Below are 22,257 nucleotides of genomic sequence, written 5' to 3' on the forward strand. Positions count from 1 at the left end.
AGGATCATCAACAGCCTTGATTCCCTGGTCTTTGATGGGCTTTGAAGGAAGCCCTAAGTTATAGCATTGTATAGCATCATCCAGCTGTTGTGTTAACGTAAAGTCTGTCTTCATGAACAGGTTTGGATGATGCTATAAATGCTATAAATGGTTTAGGTGGTAATGGCCCAGGTGGAACTTGATTCTAAATACATTTCCTCTCTCTTTGTTCTAGTGGCATTTTTCACTTAGCTGCAGGACCTTCCTCTTTTAAAGGGGTCCTAAGAATATAAGCAGAACCCCATTGGATCAAACCCCTGGCCCAATGAGTCCAGTGGTGTGCTCTCACACTGGCCAACCAGCTGTACAAGGAAGCCCAGCAGATGGCCTTCAAAGGCAGTCACATTGCCATCAAGGCTAACAGCCATTAATCCCCATAATGTGGAAACTTTTCTCAAATTTTATGTATCTGATACATTTTAGTATGTATCGTGTTTGGCTGAACTTTCTGGTGGCCAGAACTTTGTTTGCACATGCTTCCTTATCTGGGAGGGAGCCTTAGGGAATTTCACGATTGAGCAACAAGTGATTCCCAAATACGTTTCTCTCTGAGAAGCTTTACATTTAATTATAAAGGGGAAATAAATGAAACTGAAAAGAAATACAATATTTTCTCCCAATGAAAATATTTTCATGGCATGGCAACCCATTATTTTGGAAGCAAATATGATAAAAACAATTGACTTATATTAGTTTATATGATAGTATGTAGTATTGGCAATATTTTAGACCATGTCTTTAGACCATATCAGTTTGGGGAGCACCCTCGTTTCAAAAGCAGAAGCAGTAGCCTCATTTATAGTGAAGCTCTTGTATGTCTCCAGTAGATGAACACATCACTGTGCTGAGATATAAGCATTTATTAAAGATGGGAGGGAAAATGTCACATGTATGTGTAACACATTTGTTACACATTTGTTGCACATACATAAGCAACACAACATATAGGAAACATATAAGTGCGTTTCTACAATTCTCCAGTTTAATTGAGCTCACTAAAATCAAAGCAGCAGGTGTAGATGAGCCCACAGAGACATGCCCAACAAGCTTTCAGATGTATTTACCTGCATTTATTCACATTTTGAAATAAAATCAACTCAGCTAAAAAGACAAGTCCCAATACTTGGCACATTTGCTGTGAATCGGTTGTGTTGATCTTGACTGGATTCAACATCTGTGTAAACAGTGTTGCTGATGCATTTCATTTCTGGATTAGTTTGCAAGTACCTCATATTGGCTACTGCATCTAAGTATGGTTAAAAAGATAATGGATGAATAGGGTTGGGAAAAGAATAACTTCCTGTGTTACTACGTTCTTGTGCTTATGAAAAAGAGAAGTAACTAGTAATGATGTCAACGTCTTAAAACATTAAAGAATCCAATGGCAGTTTTAACACTAACCCTTTTATTGTGTTAGTAGCTTTTGTGAATTATAGAGGTCTCTTAAGTGAAAAGGTGAATTGCCAAGGCCATATGTGTGGGTGCATGTATGTGTGTTCATGTATGTACACACACACACACACACACACACACACACACACACACAATAAACATGTACGGGTCGAGTAATCACACAATTTATTACAGGGAGGAATAAACACAGCTAACCTTTTCATGGCCAAGTTCTTTTGGCTACCAGCATACCTAAACTACAGAATCACACATAATCCCCGTTCGGGTATATTTACTTTTTTCTCTGCTAGGCTTTTGTGCTGATATTTGCTCTCAAGTCAGAGCTTCTGTGGCAAAGGCACCTCCCCGCAATTGCAGGCAAAGTCTTTCTCGAGTTCTCGCAATCAGGGCAAATTTGCTCAGACAGGAAGTTCAAATGTCACCTAATTGCTTTCGTTCTCCTGCTTCACTTTGTTGTGCTCCGAAGCGGTGGTCCAGAAAACCGAAACGGCCTATGTTTAATTTGCGTTTAAGCCCCTTCCGAGGCCCGCCCGCCTCTCCCGACTTCGCTGCGGAATTCCAGACGGGGCAGTTCAGGAAGGCTTAGCGGGATTTGCCCGGAGCGGCGAGTGCCGTGCAATAGGCACGGCCCCACGGATACTCGTGTTAAGGCCTCGACTCTGCAGCCCCATAGATCCGAACCGACTTCATTTCAGCAACTGTGAAAGCAGGCGAGATCAATACAGTTGCCCATTTTCATTCAATGCTGGCTTGCAACATATTCAACCAGACTTTTGTGCGAGAGACACAGTGGTGTGTAGGTGCACGTTTGTGCGGTGCTCACACAAACAATAAACGTTAAGAGTGTACAACGCACACGCCTTATGGTTGCCAATAAAGAAGCCTCCGTTTCCAAATCTTTTTTTTAAACTGAGGATCGCATCGGGCTGCCCAATTCCCTTTCCCAGGGCGCTGCTTGCGAGCATCCCCTGCCTTTTGGTCCGGCATGGCGGGAACATCTGCTAGAATCGTTGTGCACAGAGAGCGCGTGGGAGGCGAGGTGGGGGCGCAGTGCGGGCGGGCGGAAAAGCAGCGCGAGCTGGCCTGATTTCCGTGTTTATTAACTCCCCCCCGGGGCCGAGGCCACCTCTCTGGGTAGGAGGCCCGCGAACGGTGGGGGGAGGCATTGGGTTTATCTCCGAGCTCGCCCCCCCCCCCCGGTCTCCCGCCTCTGGCTGTTCGGCTTTGATTTATTGGTTAAGTTGACCTAGCTGCCGCGGAAAGGAAGCCCTATTCGTGGGGAAGGGAGGTCGCCAGAGGCGGCTCTCCCAGGCAGGCTACGGCCTGGGCCTGTCACACTGCTCGGCCGCAAACCGACGGAGAAGCGCGGCTGACCCGGCTCCGAGGCCCTTCGAGCACATGGGGTTGGTTGGCGTTGCCTGCAGGCCTCTTCTGCTCTCCGCTGGCCTTCCAAAGGCTTCTCCCTCCCGGCTGCCTATAGCTCGATCACACCGTCCAGGCTTCGCAGATCTGGTTAAGCCCACTGCCCTGGGCTGCTCAGTCTTCTGGATCCCGCCGGGTGAAGGATCGGGGGCAGCCGCTGGGTAGCGTGGATGGGCCGAAACTCAGAGGTTCTTCCTTCCTCTCGCCTTATTGCCACTGATGCTTCCTACTTGGGACACACGCAACCCGTTGGTTTCAGAGGAATCTCCGTTCCTCATAGTGAAAGAGTAGTGCAATTGGAAGGCAGGTCGCCCTAGTAGCTGTATGTACGAGTCAATGTGCATTGTGTGTCTCTGTGTGTGAACAGCCTGTGTTTGCACGCACACGTTGCAGGTCAGAGAGAGAGAGTGTGTGTTTCGGAGAACGGCTTCGAAGAGAGGAGTCTTTCCTACATTTCTACTTCTCCCAAATCTTTTTATTTTTTTAAAATTTTGTTTTCTCATTTTTTATTTGAGAAATAATGGCGCCAGTAGTCAGCAGAACTGCCCACTGGCTGCAGCACGAGAACAGAAGGCCAATTTCAACCACATTGGGTTTAAAAAAAATCCTGTCGCCTTTTCCTCTTTTCGTGCTAGGAGGATATAAGTGGGAATTGGGGGAAGAAACAGAGAGGTTGGAAACCGCGCAGCAGGCGGCAGGCCAGCTTTTTCCTTTTAGCTTTTTAGGATTATCCGCAATAAATTTAATTTCGGTGCATAACCTGATTAGGCTGCAGTTGTTTGAAATTCTCCGTAGGCTTCCGTCTTCCTTTGCATGCTATAAATTCAAATCCTCCGTAGACTAAGATTTCCCTCCACCTATGCCAGGTGGACCTCCTAAACTCACTTGAACTAGAAAAAGTCAAGCCAGGCATGAAACCACAGTCTCTGTAAGGGTATTAAGGAGATGGATACGTTTCTCAGGGATATTCCCCTCAAACTGCTTTATTAATAGAAAGGGGTATTTGGAGAATAACAGAATTGGAGAGTTGGAAGAGGCCTTGGAGATCTTCTACTACAACCTCCTTAAAGCAGGAGACCCTACACCACTTAGACAAAGCGTTGTCCGATCTCTTCTTAAAAAAACTTCTTGTGATGGAACATCCGCAACTTCTGAAGGCAAGTTCCACTGTTTTAATTGTTCCTTCTTAGTTCTAGGTTGATTTTTTTTCCTTGATAAGTTTCCCTCGGCTACTTCTTGTGCTGCGTTCAGGTGCTTTGGAGAATAGGTTGAAACCCTCCCCCCTTCTTTCTAACAATTCAGGACCGGAATGAGGGCAGAAATGGGCAGAAATACGGCCTTGAACAATTTCCCCAACTGTCCTTGTCCTACGTGGTAGCTTTGGAGGTCCTGCAAAAATTCTTTACAAAACAACAACCTCCCATAGGTAATACATCATTAGCAGAGGGTATTATGCTATATTGGGAAAATAACTTCCTGTCCCTTCCATTGAAGGAAATGATGTGTGTGTGTGTGAGTGTGTATACATAGAGCAGTTAAGCCCAGCATTGATTAAGCCCAGGTGTCCGATGGATGGCACTTAGACATTAAACTGAATCAAATTTAGCTTTTCTGGGCAAGAATTCAGTTCACCTGAATTTTTGGGGAGAGGAGAAGAAGCAGGCCAGGCCAGCTTCCCACCAAACTAATGAAAAACTACATGCCTTCCACCCCCCATCCTCCCCAACCAATGTACCCAAGACTAAGCGACTGGGGATTTTAGTTGTTTTAAAACATGCCTACATTTAAGAACATGCAAGTCCTTTTTATTTATTTTTTTCACCCAGCCACGATCAAATTCCCATCCGGGAGCACTAAGCACGGTTTGAAAGCTTCCTTGGGTTTCAAAGGAAAACCGGGAAAATGAAGAATTTGTGTAAAGGGGAGGGGGATGGAAACCTCTAGGTAGGAGACCTGCTGGCAGTGGCCCTATGGACTGCACGAACCTGGCTTTATTTTTCCAGCGTTCGGGATGAATTACCCTGAGTCCTGGGGTGAGAAGAATGGAGCTCGGATCGCTGAAGTCGGGCTTCACGAGAGCACAGAATCCCACCCTCAGAGCTTGCGTTGGTGGCGGGGACGCGGGGAGAGTGCAGGCTGGCGGCCGGCGGGATTTTCTTGATGTCTTTGATTGACCTTCAGCGTCCGCACCCCCCCCCTTTCCCAGCACAAAATATTTCCTTTCGGAAGGGATCTAGTTGGAGTTCAAGGACTGATTGGAACTCAAAGGGGGCGCTTCTGTTCAGAATGCCTCTCCTTTTCTCTCTCTCTCTCACGCACACCAAACCCCCTTTCATTTCATCTGTGGAAGAAGGGACATTTTTTTTAATTGCTGGTCATTGGAAGTAGCAACTACTTTGTAGGAATATCTCAGTCACCCTGTTGCCCCCAGATTCCAGAATTACCTGCGGTTATTTTCTTTTTTATTCTGTTTAAGCCGTTTGCTTTGATACCTATTCGGGTTTCTTTTCCTTTTTAATTTTGAATGGAATCAGCGCTTTTATCATTTAAAAGTTCAGTAGATCGATCTACTCAAGGATACCCCAGCTGTAGCTGTAACCCACTTCAGGAGTTTGAGATCCGAGGTACTTTAAGATCACTACCAAAACCGCTACTGTAATGAAACAGATCTTACTTCAATGACTTCTATTTAGTCCACCGGAAGCTTCACTGAAATTAGTAGGATTCGCTTTTGACGAAAAGGTGCTCTCCCCGCCCCCCCCCCAGTTTGTACAAGGATTCAGTCCTACAATTCCTTAAAGTCATTTCCCACTAGTGATTTTCGAAGACTTAGGAAAGCTCAATTTAATCCATCGCTATTTTGATGTAGACAGCGTGAAGTGCCGCTATAAATAAGTGCCACCAGTGAGGAAATGGCCGGATTCTCTGGGAGTGTCTTTTGTTTGAACCGCACCGTTTACTTCAAAGCAAGCATTAGAGTCTGGTTGCACGTATGAATGGGGTTGCAGAGCCTTCCAAACTATTGAGTTATTCGTGAATCTCCAAAACTCTTATTCCCTAATGCATTATTTCATTTAGACGGCAGCCTCGAACAAAATTATAGTTTCATAGTGGACAAACGTTTAGGCGGGAGGAGCAGAGCTCCGAAGGCGAACTAAAGTCTTTCTTTTTACCTTTATTTTAAAAAAAGGTCTAATTCGACCTTTCAAAAGTGTCCTTGGCCTTCTCCCGCCAGGATTTTTTCAATGCTGCAAACCTGGTTTGAAGGAGATGGCGTCGGAAGCACAAGTGCATTCAGAAAGTGTCTAGAGCCCCTTCACGTTTATACATTTTGTTCTATTTCAGCCTGATTCTACAGATGTTGAAATTCATTTTTCTCTTTAATCTACACATAGTACCCCATAACGACATAATGAAAACGGAATTTTAGAAATGTCTGTAAACGTATTAAAAAGGGGAAAAAAACAACCCTGAAATATATTGGCATAGTAAGAGATCCTTCACTCAGTACTCTGTTGAGGAACCTTTGGCAGGAGTTACAGCTTCCAGTCTTTGGGGGTATGGCGTGCGTGACAAGCTTTGCACACCTGGATTGGGGATTTTCTGCCATTCTTCCCTGCAAATCCTCTCAAGCTCAGTCAGGTTGGATGGCGCATATCCATCCATCCGTGGACAGCCATTTTCAGATCCCTCCAGAGATGTTCAATAGGGTTCGAGTCAGGCCTCTAGGCTGTGTGCTTGTCATGTTGCAAAGTGAACCTTTGGCCCAGTCCGAGGACATGAGCCCTGTGGAGCAGGACTGCATTCAGAATATCACTGTACTTGCTTCAGTCAATTGTCCCTCAAATCTGATGAGTCTTCCAGTCCCTGCTGCTTCAAAAAAAAACCCTTCCTCCCAGGCATGATGACCAGGTGCTCCACTGTTGGGGTGATATTTGACAGGTGATGAGCAGGGCCTAGTGTCCTCCAGACATAACATTTAGAATTGAGGCCAAACAGTTCAATCTTCATCTCATCAGGCCAGAGAATCTGTATAAGAGTCTTTCGTGTGCTTTTTTGTTTTTGTTTTTTTGGCAAACTCCAAGGGAGCTTCCATGTATTTTGCACTGAGGAGAGGCTTCCGTCTGACATAGGGCCCAGATGGGTAAAGGGATGCAATTATGGTGATCCTTCTGGATCTCTATCCCATCTCCACACAGGATCTCTGGAGTTCAGTCAGAGTGACCATCAGGTTCTTGGTCACCTCTCTTACTAAGGCCCTTCTTCCCCGATTGCTCAATTTGACCAGGCAACCAGCTCTTGGTTGCTCCAAACTTCTTCCATTTGAGAATTATGGAGGCCCCTGTGCTTTTAGGAACCTTCAGTGCAGCAGAAATTTTACTGCAGCCTTCCCCAGATCTGTGCCTTGCCATAATCCTGTCTCTGAGCTCTGTAGGCAGCTTCTTTGACCTCATGGCTTTTGCTCTGCTACAGTATGCTTTGTCAGCTGTGAGGCCTTCTATAGAGAGGTGTGCGCTTTTCCAAATCATGTCCGATCAATTTAATTTATCACAGGTCTACTCCAATCAAGGTGTAGAAACATGTCTGCAACAGATCAAGAGAAATGGGAGGCACCAGCACTAAATTTCAAGTGTTGTTGCAAAGGGTCTGAATACTTAACGCCAATGTAATATTTCAGGGTTTTTCTTTCTTTTTAATAAATGTACAGACGTTTCTAAACTTCCGTTTTCATGTTGTCATTATGGGGGTACCGAGTGTAGAATAATGAGAAAAACAAATGACTTTCAACAACTGTAGAATCAAGCTGCAGCACCACAAAACTGACAAAAGTGAAGGGAGTCTGAGTACTTTCTGATCTGATTGATCAGAAAGTGGGATCCTGAGAGAAGCAGCCGAGTCTGACGTCGAAGTGCCAGGCCAAACGCTCGCCTTAGGAAGGCATTGACTTCCAAGGAAGCGGACAGGGCTGGCTGTCAGGCTCCCTCCCTTCCTCGGGAGAGCTCCACAGGGCAAGCCAGGTGCCCGACTCTCAGGGCGACCGTCCTTACCTCAAGGCAGAAACCCGCCACCGCGCTTAAGGTCTCCCCTAGCTTGGCTCCAGGGGAAAAAGAAGGCTCGCTTCGGAGCGACTAGGGCGAGAGAGGAAAGCCGCGCCCCTCACTCCGCTTTGTCGTGTGTTTGCCCGCAGTGAGCGACAGCTCGCCCTATCACAGCCCCAAGGTGGAAGAGTGGAGCAGCCTGAGCAGAAGCGGCTTCACGGCCCAGCACGTTGCGGTGAACGGGCTGGACAAGGGCTCCCTCGAGCACGAGACCAAGTACAGCCAGGTAAGGGGGCGACTGCCTGGGAGGACGGAGGGGGTGCACGTCCTGGCTGGGCCAGAAGGGGTGGGGGTGGGGTGGGCATGGAAAGAGGAGGGGAATCGCGCGCTTGCTTCGGGGGTCTGCCTAAAGGAGCTTGCTTTTCACTAGCAGCGCCAACAGACTAAGCCAACTTCCTGGGTAAAACACGCGTGTTTGTATCTGGGGAGGGGAGAATTCACACCAGAGCCTCCGTTGATCCATTCTGGCCCTGATTGAGCTCCAAATAGGAACCCCCCCCCCCGGTTGGGCTTATACAAAGACGTCCTTCAACACGTCAATTTAGTTACTCTTAACATTGATAGAAGTACCGTGTCATAGTGCCTGGGAAGTTGTGTGAAGCCGGAAAATCCGAGAATCGGGTTAAACGTGCTGCGTGAATGCAGGCAGTAAAGCTAAAAGGGTCCCCTCCCCTCAGGAGTCTGTTCTCTAATGGGATTTTATCAGTTGCTCTCCCCCTCCCCTTCTGCCATTTTTTTGGGGGGGCGCAGCAGCCCCACATCGCTGAACCCAAGGGGCTTTAGCAAAGTCTCTGGTTTTTCAGTTGCCTTTTAGCAGGCTTGTATTTTAAACCCATTTCCACAAAGGAACAAGAGTTTAACTAGATTGTTTGGTCCTGGCTCTAATCTGTGTATGGAGTGCAGTTTGCTCAGAATCGTGTCATTTGATGGGTTTCCACAATATGTTGGCTAACGTGTGGTAGTCTAACTTTGTGAGATGATGGTTAGTTTATGGTTCAATATCTTGTGCCAATCAAATCTGATTTAATTCAGACTATGTGCGTTGTGTTTCTACTCCCAGGTAAGCCTCTGTAGCAGTCATCTGGGGATAACCTCCTCAGTTGATGAGACTTTCTTTCCAGGTGATGTCTTCCAAAGCTACTGTTTGGCTGGGATAAATTTGTTAGGGGTCAAATTCAGAAGAAATGCACTGAGAGTCATCCCTGCATGTTTGTGGTCCTTGCCCATTGAAGGAAGTGACAGGAACTGAATGTTGCTGGCAAAGCTGCTTTCCTATTTAGTAGGATGAATGACCAACTCAGTTGGCATTCAAAGAATCAACCCAGAATCAGATATCTAGGCAAATAGAGGACTATCCCCCACATAATTATGGGTGGTGCTTGCTGTTGTTGGGCCAAACTGCCAGTGTCATTTTATTGGTGAAGGAATGGCATAGTTGGACTACCAGTAGATCCTTGCAACTACACTTTGAAGAGGGCCAGTAGAAGAAAATATATGTTATATAGCTCAGGGTTTGAACTGTGGAGTCTTTGGTGCTCTCTGAGCTTGGTTGTTTGCTTGCAATGTTTCATTAACAGACAGCAAGCCCTTCTAGCATGGAAGACATTACATGGTCTGGAAACCTCTGGAAGCAAACAACCAAAGTCAAAGAGCACCAAAGACTTGATTTTGGAGAAGGTCAGATCTCTGCGCCTCCAACTGGTAAGTTCCAAGCTGCTCTACTATGAAAGTGAAGCTGTTCTGAGATCTACAGCTGGGAGGGGAATGCTGGAAGGGTATGTTTCTTGAATTGGGAAACCCAGCACCGGGTTGATCAGTCTAGAGATGGGCTAGCTCCTTGGTTCTTTGACCAGAGGTTTGTCAGTTTTTGGCCCAGGTGTGCTGTGACAGTCCCATGTGACCAGAATTCTGTCTTATTGCTCTCTGTCATTTCTTAGTCCAGGTAATCAGCTGCTTTTCCAGATATACCTAAAGCCTCTCAATGTGGGGACCAGTGCAGGACTTCACTTGACACATTCAGGGGATGATTGAAAAGCCTGTTTGACCCAAATGCTTACTCAGGGCAGGAAAACAGATTAAACCACTCATACAGATATCTCCTAATATTCTCCTTTGATATATTCAGTAAAGGGGAATTCACTACCTCTCTTGGTAATTGGTTCCACTACAGATCTGCTGTTAATGTTGGGAATTGGGTAAGGTGCTGGTACTATTCATTTGGAGTGTGTTTTCTTGTAAAATAGTTGGTATACTTAAATACATAATGTCCTGTATGTTGAAATAGAAGAGAACAGGTCCTGGAGCTGCTTCTATGTGATGTCATTTCAGATAGTTGAATAATGCTATCCTAGCTCTTTCAGCTGTCTTTTTTCAAGGCTAAACATATTAAGCTCCTTTGGTTGTTCTTCAGATGGCTCCATTTCTATTCTCCTGATCAATTTCATTACTTTACATGAAATACTACACAGAAGTATTTCTGTGAACATCCATAAGGTTCCCACAATTTATCACTGAAGTTCCCTCTTCGAAAGATTAGATTAGATGGCAAGATTTTTTATTGACAAACTCATGCTGACTTCTGGTAATTATCACATTTTTTAAAAAAGCTTATAGATTTCCTTATGCTCTGTAGGCTCTTAAGGTAGTTATGTCATACTGATTTGTAGCTTGAGGTACCTTCCTTTTCTTCTTTTTTATAATTGGTTGAAATAATCCCTGCTGTGCTGAGGGAAACTTCTTTTCGAACAAAGGGCTACCAAAGTCTGAGGTGAAAGAATAGGTCTATGGAGTATGTTTGATGCTACAATCGTATATAGCAGTGGTGGCAAACCTTTTTGACCAAGTGCCAAAAATGAGAGCATGCGTACATGGGAGCACCGGAAACTGAAAGAGCAGCTCCCTGGTGTGCATGCGTGCACCAGGAAGCTGAGATTTTGGTTTCTGGCCTGCGCATGCGCACCAGGGAGCTGCTCTTCCAGTTTCCGATGCACAAAAACCAGCTGGCCAATGCGCATGTGTGCGCCAAAACCCAGAAGAGCACTGGGCAATGGCTGGCATGCCCAGAGATATGGCTCTGTGTGCCACTTCTGGCAGGCGTACCATAGCTTTGCCATCATGGCTATATAGGTAAACTTTCTTAAGGAAACATCCTGAAAGAACACAGTAATGCATATTTTGGGGGGGGGGCATATACAGGATGGTACTTTTTAGTCCTATTTCATATGTCTACTGATAACTTTGACAGCCTAGTATGTCTGAATGGAGATTTGTAGAAATAAAGGGAATATTCACTAGCTATTTCACAGAGTAAAATATCAGAGTGTCCTTAGGACCTCCAGTATTTGTCTTGTTTCACAGAATTTAGAAAGAAAGAAAGAAGGAAGGAAGGAAGGAAAAAAGAAAGAAAGAAAGAAAGAAAGAAAGAAAAAAAGAAAGAAAGCTTTGATAGCATAATTGAAGCCTTAAACTTTTTTTTACCAGCCCCTCAGACAGGGTCCACAACTTGGGAGTCCTCCTGGACCCACAGCTGACTTTTGAACACCATTTGTCAGCTGTGACCAGGGGGGCATTTGCCCAGGTTCGCCTGGTGCACCAGTTGCGCCCCTACCTGAACCAGGAGGCTCTCACAACAGTCACTCGTGTCCTTGTGACCTCTAGGCTGGAGTACTGCAATGTGCTCTACATGGGGCTGCCCTTGAAGAGTATTCGACGACTTCAGCTAGTCCAGAATGCGGCCGCGCGAGCGATTGTGGGTGCACCTCGCTTCACTCACATAACACCTATCCTCCGCGAGCTGCACTGGCTACCTGTCGATCTCCGGGTACGCTTCAAGGTGCTACTTGTCACCCATAAAGCCCTTCATGGTAGTGGATCTGGGTACTTGAGAGACCGCCTACTGCCAATCACCTCCACTCGACCTATTAGATCCCATAGATTAGGCCTCCTCCGAGTCCCATCTGCCGGTCAATGTTGACTGGCAACCACGCGGAGGAGAGCCTTCTCGGTGGCAGCTCCGACCCTATGGAACAATCTCCCCGTGGAGATTCGTACCCTCACCACCCTCCAGACCTTCCGCACAGCCCTCAAAATCTGGCTATCCCGTCAGGCCTGGGGCTAAAGACTGTAACCCACCCGAATGGTATGAATGTTGTGTTTTTTTAATGACGTATTGTCCTACGTGTTAAATGTTTGTTTTCCCCCCCCCCTTTTCGAGTTGTAAGCCGCCCTGAGTCCCCCCCAGGGAAAAGGGCGGCATATAAATAAACTTCTCAAATCTCAAGACCATACATCTTACTTGCTCTGGTGATGTATTTGTATTCCACTGCAAGATATACAATGGCACTTTTTATAATTATGATGCCATTAAGGTACCTAGCTGTTTTCTTAAACCTCTTTTCCTGAAATGTCCAACTTGCTGGAACCATTGAAACTACCTATGAGTTTGGGGCAAGGGAAAGCAGGGCTTTGGGAGACTTGCTCATATACAGAGTGCTGACCTATATTTCCTGCGTGGAAAGGGGCACCCATGGTTTTAGATTAAAAAAATGGTCTGATTTCTTTTTTTAACACACCAATTGTCTTGAAGTATATAAAAGGGATGTACTGTTCCCCTGTCTACTTTTTTAATGAGATAAATATACTTGTGCTGAGAAAATAAACTGCTATTAATTTTTTGTGGATTTATTTTTCAAATATTTTGTACCTCTGAAAAATAGGCCAAAAAATTAAAAATATATTTTAGAGTCAACTAAAAGTCAAACATTTGATTAGAAGTTTAACCAAAACTTACTGAAGGTAGTCTTAATCCCTTGTTAAAGAGGTTTTCAGAGCCAGTGTGTTATCATGATGCATTGAAAGCAAACATGACTTTTATTTCATTAATCTGATGACTAATATTTGGAGCGCCTTAGTTTATTTTCTGCAAAATAAACTAAGGACTATATGGAAGGAAGGATGATATAATGACTTTTTCAAATAAGTTGTCACCTTTGAAAGTTTAATAGAAACTATTTGAAACAAAGAAGCAAGTAAAGCACTTAATGTTAAGTATAAAATTAAATTTCTTTTGCTATCATTATGCTTTTAATAGTTGTTTATTTCTGAGAAGTTGGACTTCTTTTCAGGAAAAATGGGTCTACATTGAAATTTGAAACCATTAATAAAATCTTGTTTACAAAGTGATGTTTATGAATAAAATCCTGTTTTATGAAGTTGAACCATAAATTTATACAACAGCATCCATCAACAAGTATATGCCTACTGAAGTAGTTCGTGCAGTTGGTGACTCTCAGATGTACCATAGAGTTCAATAATTGTGCAGTGGGAAGGGACCACAAAGATTTTGTCCTCTGACGTCTGCATGTCTTCATGTTCTAGTTGGTTCCATTATCCATAACTCCCAGATTGATTTAATCTATCATATATGGAAAACTCTGGGTTGGACAAGGCAGGATGTTTGGAATAATCTTGGTTCCCTAGCCCCAGCCTCTAGGTTTGTTACAGACTGGGCCAGTATTTTAGTCTACTAACCTGATACTTAATTTTTAAGCTGCCTTCTGTGTAATTCTTGAATTAACTCTTTTAAAAAAAAAAGATGGTTTAGTTTTTCACCATTCTAGAAAGTAGCTGTCAGATGTTACCTCTGAAACCTTACATGTTGCCATGGATTTCTGTCTTTTACAGAGTATTCTTTAAGTATACTTTCAGGTCAGAGAGTGTATACTCAAAATTTGCCCGATATTTTTCTGGACAAAGCATTAGGTAATAAAAGTCAATTAAATTTCAGAAGAATCTTATGTCAGACCTGCAAGCCATCTTTTCTTGTCTGTTTGGGCTGAGAAGATTCTAAAGAAATTTAGTGTGGCATCCAAGGAAAACAGTGAAAAATAAATGTAATGTTTGGATTTCAGCTAATGCTTCTCTTTGCCTTAATATTTGTCTGTTAGTACAAAATTTATCAAGGCAGGGAAAAAAAAGTTTAGCTCAACTCTGAGTTGAATTGCAAGTTTGATTTATTTCTATTGTCTAACAAAATGCATCTTTATGTGTCTTAATCTCAGCAGGGGAATAAGGATACTGAGGGGTCCTTGGTGCTGTCTGAGCTTGCTTGTTTTCTTGCAGACATTTCATTACCCAAAGTAGCTTCCTCATCAGGCTAGCGCTCCTCAAGGAGGCTTCTTCCCTCACTAACTGCAGAGAACTGTACTGGTTGCAACAGGAGGTAGATATAATAAATAAACAAACCTTGCAATCCTATACATATTTATTCAAAAATAAATGGTATACAGTTCAGGGAGTTTTAAGTGTCTACAATGGGGTTTTTCCAGTATCATTATTACCAACAAAAGAGAATATTTGCAGTTCAGGGTTGAAAGGAAAGGTCCTTGGTACTCTCTGATCTTGGCTGTTTTCTTGCAGACATTACATTACCTAAAGTAGTATCATCATCAGTGCTAGTGCTGACTTACACAATATTCTCCTTTATTGGTTAATAATGATGCTGGAAAATCCCCATTGTATAGGCTTAAACCTTATTATATCTTATTATATTATATTACATCTACCTCCTGCTGCAACCAGTACAATTCTCTGCAGTTAGTGAAGGAAAAAAAGCCTCTTTGAGGAATTATTCCCCCGCACCCATGTTTTTATAGTTAAATCCTGATGGTGCAGAACTTGGCCCTTTGCAGTTGACGTTGGTGCTGGAATCAGCTCCTTTGCTTCCATGCATTGCAAAGGGTCAAGTGACACTAACATTCCAAGCTGGATGCATTAGAGCAGGAGTGTCAAACTCAAGGTTTGTGGGCTGGATCCAGCCCATGGGGTGCTTAGATCTGGCCCACAGAGTCACTCTGGAAACAGCAAAGGACTGGCTCATGGTGCCTCTGTCTGCAAAAATGGGCTCCCCATCCCCATTTTCAGCTGGGACAGTCTTCTGTAACCCTCTGCCAGAGAAAATGGAGCTCGAGAGCACCGAATGCAGCCCTCCCAAGCTCCGTTTTCACTGGCAGAGGGTTGCAGGAGGCTGACCCAGTTGAAAAAGGGGATTGGGAGCCTGTTTTCGCTGGCAGAACACTCGGGCCACCATGGACGCCCCCCGACATGACTGATATCAAGTTGGCCATGCCCACCATGGCCACACCCACCATGAGGTCAAACACAACCCTGATGTAACCCTCAATGAAATTGAGTTTGATACCCTTGCATTAGAGCATTTGGATATGCATTAATAGTTGTGGGTGTAATGTAGGCAGTTACACACTTTCAAGTGCCATCTTGGCTACACACAGCAGCCTTAGTTAGGAAGATTGATCTATCTCTGCTGACATAAGGCTGAGATTAGGCATGACCATAATTAATATTTCCAGGGGGCTAGCTGTATTGGTCTGCTGCAGTGAGAACAGCAAAAAACCCTACTGGCTTTTGAACTAAATAGCTAAGTACTTATAAAAAGGGTGGTTAATAATTATTGCCAGTACAGGCTCCCCCCACATCTGCATTTGTCACTTCATTAAAGGGGGAACAATTCACATGCGCTATTGTCCTGCCTGTACACATGATGATGGGCTGATGAATTCCATGCATAGATCTTTTTTTTTGGGGGGGGGGAGTAGGCATTATCTGTTTTCATTTAGGAAATATATCCCTCCCACCAGGCTACTAAGAGAGATTAGCTGCATTTGATTGATAGGTATAGAAGAGATGATAATCAGTATCTAGGTCTGCTTTATAAGAAAGATGGGATTCACATCCATAGAATTTGTAAATTAAAAGTATACTAATTGGTATGCCATCAATAATGTTAAAAAATAGCAAGTACTTTCGGGAAAAAGATAATGCCTTGCAGACATTAGGAATGATTTTAATTTTACTCTGGCATGAGGATATATGTCTTTATTCATTAGTATTAAGAGGACACTGTGCATAATCCTTCAGAACTCAATGCAGTGTCTTCATCACCATGAATGGTGCTTATTATTCTGATTTCCATTTGTAAGACTGGAAGTCTTAATTAACCGAAGCAATAGGACAGGCTCCCCCCCCCTCATCTGATGACCTCCAGATGTTTTGGACTTCAACATCTTTCATTGTCAGCCAGCATGCTCAGTGTCCACGTTGGCTGTGAATTATGGATACTGAAGTCCAACCCATCTGGAGAACACCAGGCCGGGGAAGGCTGCAGCAGAATAATCAACTCAAATTAGCCTTCTTAGAAAACATTGTTTTAAATTGGCTACTCGGTATTGTATAGACAGTTAAAAAAACATGCAGTGTATAAAATGGCCTTTTATTTAGCAATAAAGTTTTAGTTGTCATCTCTTTCACCCTTCTGAATCTTGAACAAACGAAACTTTAGCAACTAGACTGAGGTTTTGGTCATCTGATAATGTATGTCAATTTAAGCAATTATTGAGCTCGTTATTCAACCAGAAGGGAAACAATTACTCAGTGAAAGATCTTGGCAGTTTTGATTGTCGCTTTCCATAAAAATAGGAGAGCAAAGTCTGTGTTTATATGCCTCGAAAGAAAAATATAATCTTTACAGTTCCTGTTCACCAGTGCAATTTGGATGCATATTGTCTTTCTGTGTTGTAACTAGGTCTGATTGATTATTTATTTAATTAGTTTATATCCTGCCTTTCAATGAACAGAGCAGATAATGTGATATAGAGACATTATAGGCATTTTTCCTGCCTTCTTATAGTCAAATACGTGTTTTGCCTGTGGGTTTTCCTAATCTGCAGAGTTTCCTGAATGAAACCTGATTACTCAAATTTTGTTCAGGAAGTAGTGGTTTTGTAATTGCCTCCATAGAATAGGGGTTGACCTAAAGTTAGTGGGACAGATTCACCACTTGAATATTCTTTAAGTTTACACCAGTTGCCACAGGTCAATGAAGTTGTCACCAATGTAAAAATATAAGGACTGTAACCCTGCATTTAGTGGGATAATTACAAAGGCTCTTGCCTAAGATAAATAATATTTAAATATATCATTGCTCTGGCGTGCTGTTTGCTGATTAAAGTCTTTGCATCGGGGTTATTTGTGCTTCCCTAAGTGGTTTTATTTGAAAACTCAGCTTCTCAGTACATTTTAAACTCGGCTCCTTCTGGAGGCACAATTGGCATGGTGGTGTTTCCTTGTATTTTGCATAATTGAACAAGCCATGAGTTATATGGAAAGCCTTGCAAAATTGTCCCACGTTTTCTTTTCTTTCTTTCTGACATTCAAATACCTTTGGAAATTTCTCATCAAGACAGGAAATGAGAGCAGTTAGTACTCCCACTGTAGTACCAAGTGGTAGATTGCTCCTGGAACTAGAGGCTCCATTTAGTCATCTTTCTTCCACACTTTCTTTATGGTAAATGGAGTATAAAACATACTAGAATCATAAAGAATCACCTTCTCTTTGAATCCTAAATGTCCTTTTGTGGTTTCATGCACAAGTTACATGCTTTTTTCCTCTTTAATGTCAGAAAACTATTATGGAATTGTTTCATGCAAGAGAATTTTCTGTTGTGAAAGTCACATTTCCACAAGTTTGTCAAGCCAGACTTCGTTTCTTTGCATAAATATGTAATACTGTTTCTCTCTTGCTGCCCTGTCTGTATAGATGTGACCACAGGCTTATCCTTTCCAAAAGTTTATCTCCATGCTTGGAATGGGAAGTATGGGAATGGGAAGTAGAATTTCAGGTCACAGCAGATGGCAGTATCTGGCTTGACTTGGCTGATTCTATCTCCTCCCCGCTTGATTAAATAGGATCAGACCAGACTAACAGATGGGAGGCCACCAGGAGTTCTAAGGTAGTTGAGAATATTGGGGAAAAAATCTGGAAAAAGGCAAAGTGCTTCTTATCCACATGGGCATATTCATTCCATCACTGGGGAGTTTTTACCTTTTTAGCTTCTGACAGGATATTTTTGTCCCCTTGTAGAGATCCCTTGTGAAGCTGCTTCTCTTTTCTGCAAATAAGCAGCCCCGAGAAGAGCCAGATGAGAAGGGCAAAGCCCACAAGTGAAGGATCTGTCAGGGAGGGCTAAACCTGAGGAGATTTTCCCCAATTTCCTCCAAAACCCAGAACCATCTTTGCTAGGGTTTAACATTTTTATTTTGCTGAAGGGAGGGGTGGGGTAGGGCTCACTTTAAACTTTTGAAGCCCCAGCAGGTATCATGGAGTGAAATTGTTTCTTTGGGGATGGAGGGAGTGAATTAGGCCTCCTCCGAATTCCATCCGCCAGCCAATGCCGGCTGGCGACTACCCGGAGGAGAGCCTTCTCTGTGGCTGCTCCGACCCTCTGGAACGAGCTCCCCATGGAGATTCGAACCCTCACCACCCTCCAGGCCTTCCGCAAAGCCCTTAAAACCTGGCTGTTCTGACAGGCCTGGGGCTAAAGAGCTTTTGCCTCCCTCCTCGAATGGTATGGTTGTTGTGTGCTTTTAAATTGTGTATTGTTTTGTTTGTCTTTTTATCCCTTATCTGTATCCCCTCCTCTGACTTGGATTGTGAGCCACCCTGAGTCCACTTCGGGGAAAAGGGCGGCATATAAGTGCAATAAATTCAATTCAATTCAATTCAATTAACCCCCTCCCCCAAACTGATTCTAACACCTGTAGCTTAACCACTCTTTTTGTCTCTAGTTTGGTTAACAAATGTCATTTTATTTTTTAAAATGTAAAAGTAATTCTTGAATAGCAAAAAAAAAGTTGTTTTCTCTGTTTTTATTTACATTTGTAATGAATGAAAAAAAAATTGAATCATAGCATGGGATTTCCCAGCATAGATAAATATTAACATCTGCTAACTTTCCAGAATACAAGATCTTATTTTCTCTAATAGATATCATTAGCACAAGGCATTGCCTATCATTCGCTCTTTTTCGTTCCCTCTCTATACGGTGTTTCTCAACATTGGTAACTTTAAGATATGTAGACTTCAACATGAAGCCAGTGGAAAATTCTGAGAGCTGAAGTGCCAAATTTGAGAAACAACAAGACCCTACCTGTTGATCCTTTCTTAGCAGATGAAACTAGAAAGATTTTTAATGGAGAACCCTGTCTAGCTGTTGTTTCTTTACTTTCCACATTGATAAATTTCTACCCCCATCCTAACCTTTAACAGTTCAATTACTTTGAAAGGAGTGAGCTTTCCCAGTGGTGGGATGCTCCTGGTTTAACAACCGGTTCGGTGAGCGCTCGCTTTGCACGCATGCCTGCTTTGTGTGTATGAAGGTTTTGCGCACACAGTGCTGAAAATGGAGCGCTTAGAAGCTCAGCTGCTTACCTTCCAAGTCAGCAATGGTAAGTAAAACAGCTGGTGGTGGGAATCAGCTGTGCTAGGCAAATGAGATGAGCAAGAAAGCAGAAAATAAAGGACAGGATAGAGCAGGGGTGAATGGACGGGCCCAGCTTATTGTTGGAGTGAACCAGTTGGCTCCCAGCTGATCGTAAGAGCTAACGGTTCACCCAAAATTGGTCTGAACCAGTAGAATCCCACCCCTGAGCTTTCCCAAGCCACTTCTCTAAACCTTTCCTTCTCCCCTTTCCTCCCTCTCTGTTGGTGGAATGAAGAGGACTTCCACATTATCTCATAGTATTTTTGACCACAAGGCAAGAAGGAAACACTTGTCTGCATCTTCCTTGGTTGTACTACTATTAAAAAGCTACCAGGAGCATCTGATCCTATTTTACCTTGCCAGTAAACACTGGAAATGCCTTTAAAAATATTTCATATGCAGCAAACCAGCATTTGCTGATACATACATATTACTTGACCTATCACTTTCCTCAACCTGAGTGTTCTCCAGATATACGGATTCCAAAATGGCTTGGTCTTTGCTGAAAATACTCGGATTTGAAGTCAACATCTGAAAGGCCTTCAGTTTGGGATAGTGTCGTTTTTATAATTTAGAATAGTGTTTCTCAATGTTGACAACCCGAAAATGTAATGAGCTTCAGCTCCCAGAACTCCCCAGCCAACATTGAGAAACAGTGGTTTAGAAAAGTTCACCATGATAGGACATAGGTGACTCCCATAGTACAGGGGAAGATCTGGCCCAGGGAGTGGAAGCTGCTTGGATACCTTTTATATCTGGCTTATGGAAGTTCAGGTGCAGACCTCTTTGAAGTGCTTTGCCTCCTCCATGTTTCCATTAATACAGCAACGCATCCTTTCCTTCTTCTGCCTATGACAATGATGGCGAACCTTTTAGGCACTGAGTGTCCAAACTGCAAGGTATGCACATGCGCAGCAGAGACCCAAAGACCAGTTAGCCAGCGAGAGGCAGGGCATCGCAACAAAAGATCCCAGGTGAGATCTTTTTCTTTCCTGAGCTTGTGTTTCATCGTTTGCAGGAAAACAGAAGGTCACGAAAGAAATGCTGCGGAGAGCTGAGCTGGGGCGACAGCACACATGCCCACGGAGATAGCTCTGCATGCCACCTGTAGCACACATGCCATAGGTTTGCCATCATGGGCCTATGGAATGCCCTCCCTCCTCAGCTCAGAAGGAGGCAGGAATTGTGTCAGGGGTCCTTAGTGCTCTCTGAGCTTGTTTGTTTTCTTGAAGACATTTCATTACCCCAAAGTAGGTAATATAACCAGTGCCCTCATTTCAACCCTGAGCTATAAATATTCCCCTTTATTGATAGAAATGATTTCTCCCAACATCTGTCTGAGCAGAGAATACCTTAGAGAGGCTCTGGGTGATCTTTTGCAGCCTCTTTTTGAGCGATAGAACTTCAAGATCTCTGACTTTTGGAGCAGGAGTAGAGCTTCACTTCTTCACATCTATTTTATTTATTGAAAAGACTTTTACGGCCACCCATCTAAAAACCACAACTCTGGGCAGCTCACAACAGTTATATAAAACCAAACATCATAAAACAATAGAAGCAAAAAACAATGAAACACAATCTGGTGTGCCAGACATGCCTGTGGGGTGATTTGGCCTCTGGTTAGATCCAGTCCTCCACTGAGGATACAACAAATAATACATGCTGATTGGTAATGCTCTCTTCCATACCTTAGGAATGTAGGAAGCTGCTTTGCAGCATTTGTAAGACTAAATATCATCAAAACTGACTGCAGCAGTTGTGAGGTCAGAGGCAAAGAATTGATCTTTCTAACCCAAATGATATGAAACCTTCGAATAAAAGAACGAGTCTCTTCTCAGGGTTATGCCTCTGAAGAGACTATTTTTTAAAATAGTTTTTATTAGTTTATAATATAGCCTATGAAGAAAATACAAAAGTAAATAGCAGGGAAAATAGGGAGGGGGAAAGTGAGGGAAAGAAAAGGGGGGAAAAGGCACTGACTTCCGACTCCCTTTGGTGCAGTAGAATAAGGCATTAACATCAAACCTCAACTTTTTATTTTTATATGATTGTATAAACTAGGCATTTCTATAACAACAAATCTATCTAATCAGTAAAACCCAAAATCAAAGTCATTTTGTCCCCACCTCAAGAACAAAGTCCAGAAGCGGTTTCCAAGTAGAAATAGAAGTATTCATATTTTTTTCCTTGATCAAAACAGTCAATTTATCCATCTCTGCTAATTCAATCAGTTTTTGCAGCCAATTCATCCATTGTGGGGATTGAGGTGACCTTCCATTTCTGTGCATAAAGTAGGCTTGCTGCCGTCAACATATATAATATAAAAATCACCCCCATTAAACCCAAAAGAAAAGTCTCTGGTTTTCTCTTTAGATTCACTTTAAGAATTTTCTGTATTAAAATATGAATCCTATTCCAATATTTCTTTGCTTTAGCACATGTCCACCATAAGTGACAAAAAGTCCCTATTGATAAACTAGCTATCCAGTTTTACTTGAATTCCTCCTAAAAAGAAAGGTAGAATCTTCACACAATCCTCTTACTTCATACCAAGGGATAAATATCTTTTGTGGGATCCAGACTACAAAATGTATCTAAGAACCTAATTAAAAGCTTATTGGTTCAAACCAAAATCTGGCTAAAACAGTCTCTTTCATAAGTATTCCAGAAAACAGCAGATGGCTGCTATTGAGTTCCTTGACTGGACATCATGAGTTGTTGTTGGTTTTTTGCTCCTCTCTAGAAGAGGAAATTTCATGGGAAACCAACTCAGAGCTTTCCTGGAAAATTGTAACGCAAAGAAATTGCATCTGGTGAAATGGCATTGAAATTTAATGGTCTTAAAGGATCTAATAATCTTAGGAGAGTGTTATCAATAAATCTCAAAATTAGCCAATCTGTCATTCCTGAATAAGCCCTGATCTATAGCCAGTGGATTATTTTTGAAT

At 43.1% G+C, this 22,257-nt stretch overlaps 1 protein-coding gene and 1 long non-coding RNA gene across 2 annotated transcripts in view; one reads left to right on the forward strand and one right to left on the reverse strand.

Moving 5' to 3' along the window:
• PAX9 (paired box 9) overlaps nucleotides 1–22,257 on the forward strand; it is a 41,610-nt gene that overhangs the window by 2,123 nt on the left and 17,230 nt on the right. Inside the window, exon 3 of the mRNA XM_014054018.2 lies at nucleotides 8,063–8,199. Within this exon, the coding sequence (XP_013909493.2) occupies nucleotides 8,063–8,199 (137 nt within the window). The remainder of the gene's footprint in view (nucleotides 1–8,062; nucleotides 8,200–22,257) is intronic.
• On the reverse strand, nucleotides 885–2,093 carry LOC148049717 (uncharacterized). Its single transcript, XR_015697817.1, has 2 exons — nucleotides 1,728–2,093; nucleotides 885–1,285 (listed from the first exon to the last, which is right to left on the reverse strand). It is a non-coding gene; the product is annotated as an uncharacterized LOC148049717 (long non-coding RNA).

The sequence above is a fragment of the Thamnophis sirtalis genome, unplaced genomic scaffold (assembly GCF_051295495.1).
Source record: "Thamnophis sirtalis isolate CommonGarterSnake01/CBP01778 unplaced genomic scaffold, rThaSir2_p1.2 scaffold_1, whole genome shotgun sequence".
Lineage (NCBI taxonomy): Eukaryota > Metazoa > Chordata > Lepidosauria > Squamata > Natricidae > Thamnophis > Thamnophis sirtalis.